The sequence below is a fragment of the Dendropsophus ebraccatus genome, chromosome 14 (genome assembly GCF_027789765.1).
Source record: "Dendropsophus ebraccatus isolate aDenEbr1 chromosome 14, aDenEbr1.pat, whole genome shotgun sequence".
Classification (NCBI taxonomy): Eukaryota; Metazoa; Chordata; class Amphibia; order Anura; family Hylidae; genus Dendropsophus; species Dendropsophus ebraccatus.
In genome coordinates this window covers 67,351,897-67,367,887 of record NC_091467.1, presented here as the reverse complement: position 1 = coordinate 67,367,887, position 15,991 = coordinate 67,351,897, and the positions used below count along the sequence as shown (strand labels likewise).

Sequence of the window (15,991 nt, the reverse complement as noted above, 5' to 3'; positions counted from 1 at the left end):
TAGAGAACTTGTGAGGCGAAACTGAGGAGGACAAATCCCCACACGTCAAGATTTCTATCATTGTGGCTTTCTTTAAATGAGACAAACATTAGACTTAGATACAGCAGCTCAGCAAAGAGTATCGCGCATGTTATGGTTAGATATACTAGTCTGCAGAGTGTATCACACCAGACACACCACACGCAGTATCACTTCTCATTTTATTGCTGTGATCAGTGTGATGCTCAGTATCTGTTCCTGTTCACCGAAGATGGGCGATGCTTCTTACATCTATTCTGGAGAAAGGTGCGCTAACCCTGACCCCCGGCCTTGTCACCTCCTCCACCTCTGTATCCTATATAGCTGTAAGTGTAAATAAAGCTGGATGACAACCACCAATCAGTGCAGGGACATGTCCCATAAAGGTTGTCACCCAGATCTCTGGCCTATACATCTATGTGGTGCGGCCAATCACTTGCTAGATTTTGAGGTGTGACTCCACTTCGTTGGTGGTTGGCCGAGATGTAGCTGGACCCTGAGATGTTGTGTAGTGACGCCAGTGCCAGTTGGGCACACAGGTATGCTGGTACACCTGCGTTTATTTTAAAGGGCCGGTTACACCTTGTTCCCCTGTGGTCAGTGACCTGCCGGGTTGCTACGGGGTCCCTTGAGTTGCTATCACGGTGGGCCGGAGTATTGTAGTGACCCTCCCGGTCTATCGGTACCGCGACCCACAGAAAGGGGAAGTGTCCCAAGTATGTAATGTACACTGTGTTGGTGTGGGGCGAAGAATCACAGAGTCTCTTTATCTCTTGTTTACCTTGAAAGTTCCGGTGTGTAGCAGAATATACAGCTGTGTACGGACAGGATACGTTTCTCTTGAGAAAACACTTAATAATACACTTGATAATTTACTCGGTAGTATCATTGGTAATACAGGATCCAGTGCTATGATAGGAGTATAGTGAAGAGTACAGTTGTGCTGACTAAGTTGCGTGTTGAGTGATACAAAGGATCAGAGTAGCAGAGAGGAGGATGTCGTGAGAGTTTTAACCTAAGTAGTACTGTGCTCTGCAGGGATGTTGGAGGATAAGGCAGAAGAATACTTAGAAGAAGAAGAAGAGAATACTTGTGCCTGTGTTTTGACCTTTGGGTCTTCGCACCTCCTAATGCCAACCAGTGTCGGGTGACCTGTCCTATGAGGGTGACACAAGCCCCAGACCCTGTTACCTGGCAGAAGCGGAATGCTGAGGGATCCCTGCTGACAACCACGCAGCGAGATAAAGTTCCTAGGTTCTTAGCAACTTTGCTCTATCCTGATCAGTTCCTAGCTTCTTTGCTGTCTGTGGATACTGTCCTGCACTGTGACTCTCCTAGTCCACGGCGAGGGTTGAGATGATCTCTGACTTGTCCTTTCCTGTAGGAGTTTAACACTGCATAGTGTCCTGTGAAGTAAACTGAGGAGAAACTGATAGCTGTGTCTTGTCTTGCTTCCTACCCTTACGGGAAGCAGACTGACCCTTACTTCCTATCACCCATGTGACTTCCTATCTCCAGCGTATCTAAGGTGCGCTGTGAGTGTGTGAAGAAGTAAAGTGAGAGATAATAAGACAGAAGAAGATGATACTCCCATAGGTTCACAGATCCATGTGACATACAAATAAACAATAACCCTTTCCATACTTCAGCCATGCAGCATCTGTGTACATATATCTGTAATAGCGACATCTAGTGGTGAAACTCTATCACTGCTTCATCACCACTCACAATAAGTACACATTTTTACGAACCAATAGCAACCCCCGTGGTGGGACACCACATCTATACTGACTGATATGTTACAATGAAGCCCGTCAGCTTCATTGGGACTGGCCGCCTATGTGTATATTATCCTGCTCTCAGGTAAGATACGCCGCCTTTTCTAGCAGTCTTTGGTATTAGCAGACGGCATCTCCAGGAGGCACTGCTATACAGGACACTTGTCTTACAGACATATCAGGTCTAGTAGACTAATAAAACTTAGGGTGGTGGCTTAAAGGCTAAAAAATACGAGTATTCCTTGTAGCCGTGACCTAACCTAGTGATTGTGGGGCAGGGATGTCTATAGTCACCCCTGTATACAGCATTACAGTCTCATAATAGGATAGGAAGAAGACTGCAGCAGGTTATGGGGGTTTTATTATGTCTTATGATCGGCTTAGATACAGCAGCTCAGCAGATGGTATCACACCAGCTAATCTTAGATACAGCAGCTCAGCATAGTATGAAATACTATGATAAGGCCAGTATCACACATGCTAATCTTAGATACAGCATCTAAGCACAGTATCACATGATAAGATTGGATACCATAGGTACGCACAGCATCAGATGATAAGATTGGATACCATAGGTAGGCACAGTATCACACATGATTTTGATAAAGCAGCTCAGCAGGCAGTATTACACAATAGGCTTAGATACGGCAGCTCAGCAGAATGTCAACCAATAGGAGTAAATATATCAGTATCACACGTGACAGCATAAGATACGTCAGCTAAGCATAGTATCACATGATAAGATTGGATACAAAAGGTAAGCACAGTATCACACATAGTAGGCTTAGATACAACCATTCAGCACACATTATACCACATGACAATGCATAGATGCACCAGCTCAGCAGACAGTACTGACAGTATTGGGTACACAGGCTTAGCAGAAAGTATCACACAATAGGCTTAGATACAGAAGGTCAGCAGATTATGAGCCTGTAGGAGTATCTATATCAATGTCATATGTTAGGATAAGATACAGCAGCTCAGAAGATAGTATCACATGAAAAGATTAGGTACATTAGTCCAGGAGACGGCATACAGGATGGACTTAGATACAGCAGGTCACAGAATCACCCAGAATGGGCTTAGATACATCAGTTCAGCAGTCAGTATCACACAGGATAGAATTAGATGCAGCAGCTTAGCAGACAGTTTTTCGTAAGTCAGGGTTAGATACAATGTGTTGGCAGACAGTATCACACGTAATAGGCTTAGCTACATCAGCTCAGCAGACAGTCTTGTATGTCAGGCTTAAATACACTGGCTCAGCAGACAGTATCGCACATGATAGGCTTAGATACAGCAGCTTGGAACAGTATCAAAATAGAAAAATACGTCAGCACGGTGTCACACATGGTAGGCTTAGATACGCTAGTGTGCAGTTGTCATAAGAAGGTAATGATGAGACCGTAACCCGTCAGGGTAAATATCTTGTTACCTTGTTTCAGGTGTCTCGTAAAAGAGCGGAGCGGCTTCCTGTGCTGTCACTTCCTCTGCTGCCACCACCTGCACTGTCACCTTTTGTGCTGCCACCTCCTGCGCTGTCACTTCCTCTGCTGCCACCACCTGCGCTGTCACCTCTTGTGCTGCCACCTCTTCTGCTGACACCACCTGCACTGCCACCTCCTGTGCTGTCACCTTCTGCGCTGTCACCTCCTGTGCTGCCACATGCTGACACCTCCTGTGCTGTCACCTCTTCTGCTGACACCTCCTGTGCTGTCACCTCTTGTGCTGCCACCTGCGCTGCCACCTGCACTGCCACCTCCTGCGCTGCCACCTTCTGCAATGCCACCTCCTGTGCTGCCACCTGCTGCCACCTCCTGTGCTTTCACCTGCTGCCACCCCCTGCGCTGCCACCCCCTGCGCTGCCACCTCCTGCGCTGCCACCTCCTGTGCTTTCACCTGCTGCCACCTCCTGCGCTGTCACCCCCTGCGCTGTTCACTCCTGTGCTGTCACCCTGCTCTGGAGTGTGTTTCCTGCAGCCAGGTGTTGAGGAGAGGGACGGCCAGGCAGATGTTAAGGTAACGTGGATAGACCGCCCCCAGCCCTGTGCTCAGGCCTCCCATCTCCTCTCAGTGTGGAGCTCTGTCAGCAGAGGGAAGGTTTCCAGGACAGGAGCCGCAGGATTGGTGCAGAACTTATGGAAAGACAAATACAACTTTATCTTACATAGAAGTATGCATAGCTCCCCTCTCTCCTATTACATGTACTGAAAACTAGAAGCGGCCCTGGGGGGAACTAATAGGGGATCTGTTATCAGGGGCCAATGTGCCCACTTAGCGCCCCCTGAATAAGAGAAACCGCCTTGGAGCTGGAGCCATTATACATACAGCAGGCATCTTATCCCCTTATATGTGGCAATAGATTCTCTAGGACCTCCCAAATGCCATAATGTATAATACTAGTATCTCCAGGAGTCTGATTGTATCCTGTGCAATGAAGGAAAACACTTGTGAATGATAGACGGCAATGCTATGGTCTTGCATGGGCCACATGCATTATCTACCAGAACCATTGTTCAGGTGCATATGTGGGGTTGTCACCTCCTAGCCACCCCCTTCCATAGGCTGCACTATTACCTCTAATGTAGTGTTCCTGTATAGTTGTACTATTTAATTAAAATCCAAAGCGCCATCTGGAGTTTACACCTGACATTGCAGCCAACTTCCTTTGTACTTTAAAGGGGAACTCCGGCCGGGAGGGGGCTTTTTTCCGATCTGGCAAGGGAGGAGGTGGCTGAGGGGAACGACGTCTACTCACCTCCCCGATTCCAGCGGCGGGTTTCGTATCGCGGCGCTCTGGTCCCCGCTGCCCCGCCGCTTCCTGGTCTCTGATGCAAGCTCCAGACGTGACTTTTCAAGTCAGCTCAGCCAGTCAGTAAAGGAGGTGGACTGAAGTGCCGCAATAGTAATACGGAACCCGCCGCCGGCACCGGGGAGATGGGTGGACGTCGTTGCCCTCAGCCACCTCCTCCCCTGCCAGATCAGAAAAAAGCCCCCCCCCCCGCCCACTGGAGTAATGGGTAATCTAGCAAAAAACATTTTTCTTTCAAATCAACTGGTGTCAGAAAGTTATATAGATTTGTAATTTACTTCTATTAAAATAACTCAAGTCTTCCAGTACTAATCAGCTGCTGTATGTCCTGCAGGAAGTGGTGTATTCTCTCCAGTCTGACACAGTGCTCTCTGCTGCCACCTCTGTCCATGTCAGGAACTGTCCAGAGCAGGAGAGGTTTTCTATATGGATTTGGACAGTTCCTGACATGGACAGAGGTGGCAGCGGAGAGCACTGTGTCAGACTGGAGAGAATACACCACTTCCTGTATAGATTTTTAAATAGAAGTAAATTACAAATCTTGAGAACTTTCTGAAACCAGTTGATTTGAAAGAAAAAGATTTTTGCTGGGTAACCCCTTAAATGAGAGTCCACAGCGCCATCTGGAGTTTACACCTGCCATTGCAGCCAACTTCCTCTGCACCTTTATTTGTACCAGTCGTTCTTTTCTAAGTGATAGTGAAGCACAGGGCCTGTCTTGTTCATGTAACTTATTAATATATATATTTTTTTTTTTTACCTAGATTTTTATAGACATTTTGCCAAAAAAAACACAAAAAACCCAACAGTTTTATGTGTTTGTTTGGTTACTGTGGCCAATTCTCCTGTTGATAAGTGGCCTGTGTATACAATACAATACACTAAACAGCCCTTCTCTATAGTTGAAGTGGTCGGTCCTCTTTTTTTATGGGAAACACTGAGGCTGGTTCGAGATCAGACAATTTCTAATCATTTTGCCGCCAACCGTATAGAAATAGTAGAACATATCATCATCTGCCATAACCCGTAACCACATCTGTGGGAAAACCAGGGACGTCATGCAGCCGTTTTAGTTAGGATTTAATCATTTAATAATTCTTTTAAATTATTGTGATAATTACAGAGCCATACAATGTACAAGGTAAAGCCGAAACATTACATCAAAGTATACAGCATATATACAGAAAACACCCAGGCCAATGCTGATCTGTCAAGACGTAGCCCTGTGTACTGGTAGAAGCATCTAGGTACAGAGCAAGTATCAACATAGAGGGCAGTATTATTTACTGTATTGCTGTATATAGGGGCAGTATTATATCGACTGTATTGTTGTATATAGGGGCAGTATTATAGTGACTGTATTGTTGTATATAGGGGCAGTATTATATCGACTGTATTGTTGTATATAGGGGCAGTATTATATCGACTGTATTGTTGTATATAGGGGCAGTATTATATCGACTGTATTGTTGTATATAGGGGCAGTATTATATCGACTGTATTGTTGTATATAGGGGCAGTATTGTAGTAGATATACTCTACTTAGAGGGCAGAAAACAAGGGGGTCTGGTCACCCCAAACGGACGCACTAAGGTTGCTTGGACTTTCACCTCCCCATTCTTTCTCTTCCCCCCCCCCCCCCCCCCCACACACACACACAATCTGGGCTGCTGGCATGGGGCAGAGATACTTAGCTTAGGAACCTTGACCAGGACACAAGTCACTTGAACCCGTGGAAGATGCCGAGAGCTCAAGAAATAAACCCAGGTTCCCAAAGGATGCTCCAGACTGTGTCCAATATGGTGAAGAAGTTTTCTATGTAATCACATATGAAACATTGTAACGCGTTTCGAGGCATGATGATTACAATCTGATGAAGGAGGGGATATGTCCCTGAAACCCGTTGTTAGAAAAAAAAGCAGTTTTTTACCATATTTCATGTAGTCCGGAGAATCTCTGAGACGGGCCTTTCTGGAATCAGGTTTTGTTTCCTTTGCTGTTTGTACACAATGGAGGTGGGGATAGCCATGGTTCTGTATATGTAGTAGTACATACAGTATGTGCATACACAGAAGTACTCTTATAAACACAACTGACAGACAGACAGGCAAACGGGGGTTACAACACCTTCCATACTACCGAGGATGGATAAGGCACTGAGGATAGTCAGCATGCCCTGTAATTACTGATATATAAATACAACTACTATATACCTTTAATTTGTACTCTCTATCAATCCAATGGATCTTCAGTAACCATCTTGACATCGTTATGAGGAGCCTTTTACATATTGTATTCAGGGGCGTAGCTAGGATTCATGGGGCTCCATAGCAAAAAACTGTAAGGGCCCCCCTCCCCTTTGCACAACACAAAGCATTGCTTATATACAGTATAGGCCCGGTAATATGGCCAAAAAAATTAAATCTCTTGTGACTAGAGGCAGAATCCTGCCTGCAGCTACAAAAGTTACTGGCAGAGCAGGGAGCCAATGGCTGCTTACCTTCTGCTTAACCCCTTATGTACTGCAGTGTGTGAGTGACCCAATGTTCTCTTACATGCTGAAACATGAAAAGTTAAAAAGGAAGACAAGGAGATCTCTTTCACTGCTCCTGCACTGATAACCCCTGACCTCTGGATGGAGCTCTGCACATTTTCCTACTTGATTGCAGCAACCGGAGAATAGAGGTCAGGGGTTATCAGAGCACTGAAGCAGAGATCTCCTTGTCCTCTACTTATTAACCCTTTTTTGTGTTGCAGAATGTAAGTGAACACTGGGTCACCTATACACTGCAGTACATAAGTGGTTAAGCAGAAAGACACAGGACAGCTCTTATTTTCCCTGTGTGTCCCTGGGCCCCCTCCCCCATGGGCCCCATAGCAGCTGCCTACCCTGCCTCTTTGGTAGCTACACCACTGACTGTATTTGACCTATAGGGTATGTGAACATTTTGCAGGCCGGCCAAGAGGCAAACCTAAAATGTATAAGAGCACAACCGTTACTATAAACCCTGACTACTAGTTGTCTCTGATAAGAATGTTTAAAAGGTAAAAATCTCCGGTGAAAATCTTTTTCTTTCAAACCAACTGGTGTCAGAAAGTACTTATCAGCTGCTGTATGTCCTGCAGGGAGTGGTGTATTCTTTCCAGTCTGACACAGCGCTCTCTGCTGCCACTTCTGTCCATGTCAGGAACTGTCCAGAGCAGTGGAGGTTTTCTATGAGGATTTCCAGCTGCTCTGGACAGTTCCTGACATGGACAGAGGTGGCAGCAGAGAGCACGGTGTCAGACTGGAAAGAATACACCACTTCCTGCAGGACATACAGCAGCTGATAAGTACTGGAAGACTGGAGATTTTTAAAAAGAAAAAAAATTACTAATCTATATAACTTTCTGAAACCAGTTCAAATAAAATAAAAAGATTTTTTGCCGGAGTACCCCTTTAATAAAATTCCAGATCAGTAGAGGAAATGTGTCACGCAAAACTGTAAAAAAACATATAAAAAAAAAGTAGTGCATCCAAGCTTCCATGATGTGCCCACATAGACCCAATACTAAATAACCAAAAGGTTTGGCAATGATTATGAGGTAAATATGATTCAAAAACTTCAAGTTACAAATGATAAAAGGAAATGGAAAAAAAAATCATTTTCAAAAATTAGGGGGATAAATGGTTAGAATATTTAAAGCGAAAATTCTTCAACATGATAAATACAGCGAGAAATGAGATTCCTGGAAGTAAAAACCGGAGAAAGTGCTTATATATATATATATAAATCATCAGAATCGGCAGACAAGATTAGGAGGGCATTCCCCCCCCAGTGGCAAATCACATGACTTATGTTGGGAAATCTGATTGGTTACTGTGCGTCACTAAAAGACAAGACCGCGGTAGGCGTAGGACAATCCGGGAAGCCTGTACAGTATCTACAAGGTTTTTACATTTTTTTTTTTTTGGCACCATGTCTATATAGTGTGGTTCCAGTTTGCAGTCTATAGGCGAGATTTATTTTTTTCCTGCTTGTACCGTAAAGAAGATTTCCACGTATGGAAAGTAATATACATAATAGGCAACAAAAGTTTTCAGAACTGCTGATTGAAGGACATAGAGGAAAGGTCTTTGTATCTCCCATTCAGAGCTGAGCACCACTGAACGTCGCTACCGGCAAACACAAAAGGGAGCAGAACTGGTCCTGAGAGGTCTGCGACCAGTGCGGCCTGTAGTTATGGCGGAAGTCTCGGATCTCAGGCTTGTAGCATGGAGAAACCTCACACCTGGGGAAGAAGGGAGCAGACTTTCAGAATAATATACTGCAAATGTAATGTTCTAATGGAACAGTTCCTTGCTTGTCAAAACCCTTTACTGTGGACTCGGACACTCACCTTATAACCCGCTGGAGGATCTTGCGTTCATCTTGGTCCAAGCATAAAGGAAACGTTCCTCCATTCTGCGCTATGATCTGAGCTTTATCAACTTTTATTTCCGAAATGCTGATCTGCTTAAGGAATAAAGAGGAATTACTTTATGCAGGACAAGCTATAAATAGTGTGTGTATATATATATATGTATTAGATATATTCTTGAATATAGGGGGCAGTATTATAGTAGTTATATTCTTGTATATAGGAGCAGTATTATAGTAGTTATATTCTTGTATATAAGGAGCAGTATTATAGTAGTTATATTATTGTATATAGGGGGCAGTATTATAGTAGTTATATTCCTGTATATAGGAGCAGTATTATAGTAGTTATATTCCTGTATATAGGGGGCAGTATTATAGTAGTTATATTCCTGTATATAGGAGCAGTATTATAGTAGTTATATTCTTGTATATAGGAGCAGTATTATAGTAGTTATATTCCTGTATATAGGGGGCAGTATTATAGTAGTTATATTCCTGTATATAGGAGCAGTATTATAGTAGTTTTATTCTTGTATATAGGAGCAGTATTATAGTAGTTATATCACACAAGCTACAAAGAGATGTCGGCACTATCGCATTCAGTGGTAAGCAATGCGTTCACAAATGTGTATTAAGTGTAGGAAGTGTCACTTTTGGTATCTCGGGTAACAGGATTGTTTAGACCCGATAGAGTTGCCTTTATGTGGTGCTCAGACAGGTATGCAGAGGTAAGTAAATCCAATATAATGCACAAGCCAAGTAGTGAAGCAGCAGAAAGATGACCCGTAGCACTCACCAGTCTTCAGGCAATACGTATCTTTATTTCAGGGTGACATCAAACAGGTTGGTATGGGGCAGGGGGAGACAGATCCAGCAGATGCTGTGCCCTCGGGCAAAGGGCACAGCATCTGCTGGATCTGTCTCCCCCTGCCCCACACCAACCTGTTTGATGTCACCCTGAAATAAAGATACGTATTGCCTGAAGACTGGTGAGTGCTACGGGTCATCTTTCTGCTGCTTCACTACTTGGCTTGTGCATTATAGTAGTTATATTCCTGTATATAGGAGCAGTATTATAGTAGTTATATTCTTGTATATAGGAGCAGTATTATAGTAGTTATATTCTTGTATATAGGAGCAGTATTATAATAGTTATATTCCTGTATATAGGAGCAGTATTATAGTAGTTATATTCTTGTATATAGGAGCAGTATTATAGTAGTTATATTCCTGTATATAGGAGCAGTATTATAGTAGTTATATTCTTGTATATAGGGGGCAGTATTATAGTAGTTATATTCTTGTATATAGGAGCAGTATTATAGTAGTTATATTCTTGTATATAGGAGCAGTATTATAATAGTTATATTCCTGTATATAGGAGCAGTATTATAGTAGTTATATTCTTGTATATAGGAGCAGTATTATAGTAGTTATATTCTTGTACATAGGAACAGTATTATAGTAGTTATATTCCTGTATATAGGAGCAGTATTATGGTAGTTATATTCCTGTATATTGGAGCAGTATTATAGTAGTTATATTCCTGTATATAGGATCAGTATTACAGTAGTTATATTCTTGTATATAGAGGGCAGTATTATAGTAGTTATATTCTTGTATATAGAGGGCAGTATTATAGTAGTTATATTCTTGTATATAGGAGCAGTATTATAGTAGTTATATCATTGTATATAGGAGCAGTATTATAGTAGTTATATCCTTTTATATAGGAGCAGAAACAGAGTGCTGCACCTCACACCTATGGCTGATACTAATGCCCCTAGGCTGAATAAAAAACACATCAGAATTTTGTGTATGAATTGATCAAGCCATACTGCCCCATGTACCTCGTGCCGGTATCTGATACACATGGGTCCCTACACTAAGTCCACACCGTGCCAGTCAGTGGCCACCAACCCTGCAGGCGTGCACAGTCAGGGAACGGGGGCCATGGGACGGCCCTGCGACCCCCATGCCACAGGACCAGACCCAAAAACACCACACCAGAACTCGGCCAGCACCGCCGGCGGAGAAGGTCGCCCCCAAGCAGCACAAGTCTGGATAAGGAATTACACTCACCATAGCTGCAGCAAACAGAATGGGAAAAAACAGGAGGGATTAAAACCATGTGCACTCAGGTGTCTCCTGCTAATTGCGGTCATGTGGGTCTCACCAGGAGGAGTGCAAAACACGGAGAAAAGAGAGAAACAAAATGCGGTTCAGGGAAGAAACAGAGTGCTGCACATCACACCTATGGCTGATACTAGTACCTCTCGGCTGAATAAAAAACACATCAGAATTTTGTGTATGAATTGATCAAGCCATACTGCCCCATGTACCTCGTGCCGGTATCTGATACACATGGGTCCCTACACTAAGTCCACACCGTGACAGGCTTTCCCCGGTGGTGCTGGCTGGGTTTTGGTGGGGCTTTTTGGGTCTGGTCCTGTGACATTGGGGCTGCAGGGCCGTTCCATGGCCTCCCTTCCCTGCATGTGCACACTTTGCGGGGTTGGCGGTCGCTGACCGACACGGTGTGGAGTTAGCGTAGGGACCCGTGTGGACCAGAGGACCTGCGCGGTGGTACACGGGGCAATATGGCTTGATCAATTCATATACAGACACTCTGGTGTTGATTTTTAATATAGGCCTAGCGGCATTAGTATCAGCCATAGATAGGATGTGCAGCGGTTCCATTCTCTCCAGTTCGTATTATAGTAGTTATATTCCTGTATATAGGAGCAGTATTATAGTAGTTATATTCTTGTATATAGGGGGCAGTATTATAGTAGTTATATTCTTGTATATAGGAGCAGTATTATAGTAGTTATATTCCTGTATATAGGATCAGTATTACAGTACTTATATTCTTGTATATAGAGGGCAGTATTATAGTAGTTATATTCTTGTATATAGAGGTCAGTATTATAGTAGTTATGGAGCAGGAGAGTGCAGTCGGCACTGCCGGCAATGCTAGCGATGAAGGACGTATAGTGGAGAAACCAACCTGATGTGCTTGTACTCGTGGTGCTCCCAGACCAAAGAAAATAGAATTTGCAATACGAAAACAGGAGAAAGTAGAGACTGGGGCACTCACTAATGCTTCCAAGCTTATGTCTTTATTCCGATAGACAGAGGTCCATGATGGAGGGAGGACAGATGGAGAAGCGGGCGCCTATACCCCGGGGTATTAAAGTTTTCGTATTATAGTAGTTATATTCTTGGATATAGGAGCAGTATTATAGTAGTTATCTTCCTGTATATAGGAGCAGTATTATAGTAGTTATATTCCTGTATATAGGGGGCAGTATTATAGTAGTTATATTTTTGTATATAGGGGCAGTATTATAGTAGTTATGCGAGGGGGAGATACAGCTGACCCGCACCGCCAGACAATGATCCAGTATCAATGGGCCCATGGATATGAGTATGCAGGATACACCGCGGTATGTTCGGCTGAGCACCGAGGGGGGAAAGACGGTAGGACAGGAGTACACTGTGTATAGGGTAGACAAAGACAGCACTCACCCGGTGTCAAATCAGCTCACTTTATTCCATAGACCGCGAATAGCAGGGAGGGAGAGGTAAGGACGCGCACTGGGACGGCCGTTTCGGGGACACGCCCCCTTTGTCGACCAGGTAATGACATCATGTGAGAGGAGGTGTGCTCTATGATCTCAGTGTTTTTGTGTAAGAAATTGTATATATGTTAACATTTCTTTCTTTTTGATCACGTGCACGTTACCTGTATATAGAGCACACCTCCTCTCACATGATGTCATTACCTGGTCGACAAAGGGGGCGTGTCCCCGAAACGGCCGTCCCAGTGCGCGTCCTTACCTCTCCCTCCCTGCTATCCGCGGTCTATGGAATAAAGTGAGCTGATTTGATACCGGGTGAGTGCTGTCTTTGTCTACCCAATACACATTATAGTAGTTATATTCCTGTATATAGGGCAGTATTATAGTAGTTATTAGTGATGAGCGAATAGTGAAATATTCGATATTCATACGAACATTCGATCGAATATTCGATCCCATTAAAGTCTATGGGAACAAGTATTTGATCATTGAAAAACATCTATTCGACCATTTGGAGGTAAAAACCGGAAGCTGGGGGATTTGAACGCTTATCGAATATTTTTCTAATATTCGGCGAACTATTCGATAATATTCGATCGAACACCTTACTATTCGATCGAATATCTATTCGATCGAACAGTATTTGCTCATCACTAGTAGTTATAGTCTTGTATATAGGGGGCAGTATTATAGTAGTTATAGTCTTGTATATAAATATGCAAAACAAGAGTCCGTGGAGCCTCAGTTACGAGTCTCAAAACACGGGATAGCCAGATATCTCTAGCCTGTTGCCAACGGGGTGCCTCCTATAGGTAGGGAGAGAACATAGACAGGGAAACAACAGGGTGGCCCCTTTTGTCAATGTCTAACTCAAGGTGCGAGTATTGCGATCATGACAAGGGCTTGCAAAGGCAGGCTTCCACCCACAGACAGCCGTTTCGGGGTTTTTGCCCCTCGTCAGTGTGGGGTAGGATTCTGGCTAGTTGGGGCAATGAAAAATCAACCAACAAAACACAGTAATCACTGAACTCAAGGAGAACAGCGAAAAAAATTCGCAATACTCGCACCTTGAGTTAGACATTGACAAAAGGGGCCACCCTGTTGTTTCCCTGTCTATGTTCCAATACTCGCAACCGAGTGGGACTTAAGGGGTTATTTATCAGGGTGGTGTGGTGCTCTCCCTATCATGGAGGCACCCCGTTGGCAACAGGCTAGAGATATCTGGCTATCCCGTGTTTTGAGACTCGTAACTGAGGCTCCACGGACTCTTGTTTTGCATATTAAAATTTTTGGGGGCATCAGTGGAGACTCTTGATTGAGTACTTCATTGGAATTTTTTTCGCTATTCTCCTTGAGTTCAGTGATTACTGTGTTTTGTTGGTTGATTTTTCATTGCCCCAACTAGCCAGAATCCTACCCCACACTGACAAGGGGCAAAAACCCCGAAACGGCTGTCTGTGGGTGGAAACCTGCCTTTGCAAGCCCTTGTCATGATCGCAATACTCGCACCTTGAGTTAGACATTGACAAAAGGGGCCACCCTGTTGTTTCCCTGTCTATGTTCCAATACTCGCAACCGAGTGGGACTTAAGGGGTTATTTATCAGGGTGGTGTGGTGCTCTCCCTATCATGGAGGCACCCCGTTGGCAACAGGCTAGAGATATCTGGCTATCCCGTGTTTTGAGACTCGTAACTGAGGCTCCACGGACTCTTGTTTTGCATATTTAAATTTTTGGGGGCATCAGTGGAGACTCTTGATTGAGTACTTCATTGGAATTTTTTTCGCTGTTCTCCTTGAGTTCAGTGATTACTGTGTTTTGTTAGTCTTGTATATAGGAGCAGTACTATAGTAGTTATATTCTTGTATATAAAGGCAGTATTATGGTAGTTATAGAAAGGTAGAATGCAGTCGGCACTGTCGGCAACGCTAACAATAGCGGACGTATGTTTGGCCCAACCTGTGCATGCTTGTACTTGGGGTGCTCCCAGAAATGAAAAGGCAGGATATGCAATGTAACAGAGTAGAAAACAGAAACTGGGGCACTCACCGATACTTCCAAGCTTCTATATCTTTATTCCGCCAGACTACAATCCATAGGTGAGGGAGGACAGATGGCCTGACGGGCACTTACACCCCCAGAATGACGTTTCACGCCCACTCGGCGATTCTTCCTGCCCGGTGGAATAAAGATATAGAAGCTTGGAAGTATCGGTGAGTGCCCCAGTTTCTGTTTTCTACTCTGCTATAGTAGCTATATTCTTGTGTATATAGAGGCAGTATGTAGGCTGTAGGCAGCTTAGGTGAGGTGATGCAGAGTACAGTGAGAAGCTGCTCCGGGGTTACTCTACAGGACATGTGAACTTCATGGCTCTTGTGAATTCAGTTTAGAACAATTAAATGAGTCTGATGAACTGCAGATAAACTGTCTGCTCCAGTGCGGCTCTTACCTGATTAAAGCTCTTCTTCGTCTTGGAGTTCTGTCTTTTTACCACTTCTCGTACAGTAAGATTTAGGCATTCCATTTTGGAATCTAAAAACAAACACAAAAAGTATGAGAAATATTGGTCTCTTCCCACACCAGGAGTTAGTATATTGCTATTAAACGCTGTATGACCATGTTTTGTATCCTTCATTGCTCTCTTCACTATCCTGTCTCATCACATGCAGTGGTCTTTTTGGTGCCATAAAATACTCCATTTCTCTGATATCTAAGTTAGTGGGGTCCAGGGTTCTTACCTAGTTCTTCGAATGTCTTACACGCTTTTCTCAGGCTGACAGATGTGCACACTTTTTCTCCATCACTCCATCTGCTCCGGCCGCTTACGCTAGACTAAAATATAATGGAGACAATTTTAAAAGGATTACGCATCCGTTTTATTGTTTCAATTGACTGATCTTTCTATTGTATGTAAAACAATATGGATTTTATACGCACCTTACTGTAAACTATTTGTAGTGTAAAGGGGATTGCTTCTCGATCTCCGTCAATCCCAAGCCTCTTGCAGCCCGCTCCTATGAAAGGTAAGCACCTTTAGTCACGATGGTTAGGCTATTCAGTTATGCATTACTTTTTTATATACATTTTATATACAAAGTGAAAAAAAAGGTGTAGTACCATATTTTTCCTGCAGGAGGCAGTGCTGAAATGCTTTACATACTTTACAAAATTATATCTTTTCTATATATTGGGGACAAAATCCTAACCTTAGCCTTTTTAAATTTTACAGTTGTCGTAATAAGGGCCCAGCAAAATTTATGGGGTGCTGTTGCATTGCTGTCTGTGCCTTTGCAGTGGTGAACAGTGGTACTGCAGTTGACAGAAAGGAGTATAGATTGTCCCACACATCTGTCAAATTTCATGGCTAAACTACAAGAATCTTTATTGATATGCAA

The 15,991-nt window shown here is 43.6% G+C and overlaps 2 protein-coding genes across 4 annotated transcripts in view; both read right to left on the bottom strand.

Annotated features, from left to right (window-relative positions):
* Nucleotides 1-3,784, bottom strand: part of PIK3R6 (phosphoinositide-3-kinase regulatory subunit 6) — a 53,800-nt gene extending 50,016 nt beyond the window's left edge. Inside the window, exon 1 of the mRNA XM_069953457.1 lies at nt 3,235-3,784. The gene's annotated coding sequence lies outside the window, so the exon portion shown is untranslated. The remainder of the gene's footprint in view (nt 1-3,234) is intronic.
* A 4,126-nt stretch (nt 3,785-7,910) lies between these two features.
* Nucleotides 7,911-15,991, bottom strand: part of PIK3R5 (phosphoinositide-3-kinase regulatory subunit 5) — a 63,363-nt gene continuing 55,282 nt past the window's right edge. For 2 of the 3 annotated variants that reach the window (XM_069953453.1, XM_069953455.1), the window contains 5 exons: nt 15,534-15,610; nt 15,335-15,428; nt 15,046-15,128; nt 8,992-9,107; nt 7,911-8,883 (listed from right to left, as the gene is read on the bottom strand). In XM_069953453.1, the coding sequence (XP_069809554.1) occupies nt 8,742-8,883; nt 8,992-9,107; nt 15,046-15,128; nt 15,335-15,428; nt 15,534-15,610 (512 nt within the window). In that variant the 3' untranslated portion in view covers nt 7,911-8,741. The remainder of the gene's footprint in view (nt 8,884-8,991; nt 9,108-15,045; nt 15,129-15,334; nt 15,429-15,533; nt 15,611-15,991) is intronic. The other variant, XM_069953454.1, reaches the window with a different exon arrangement.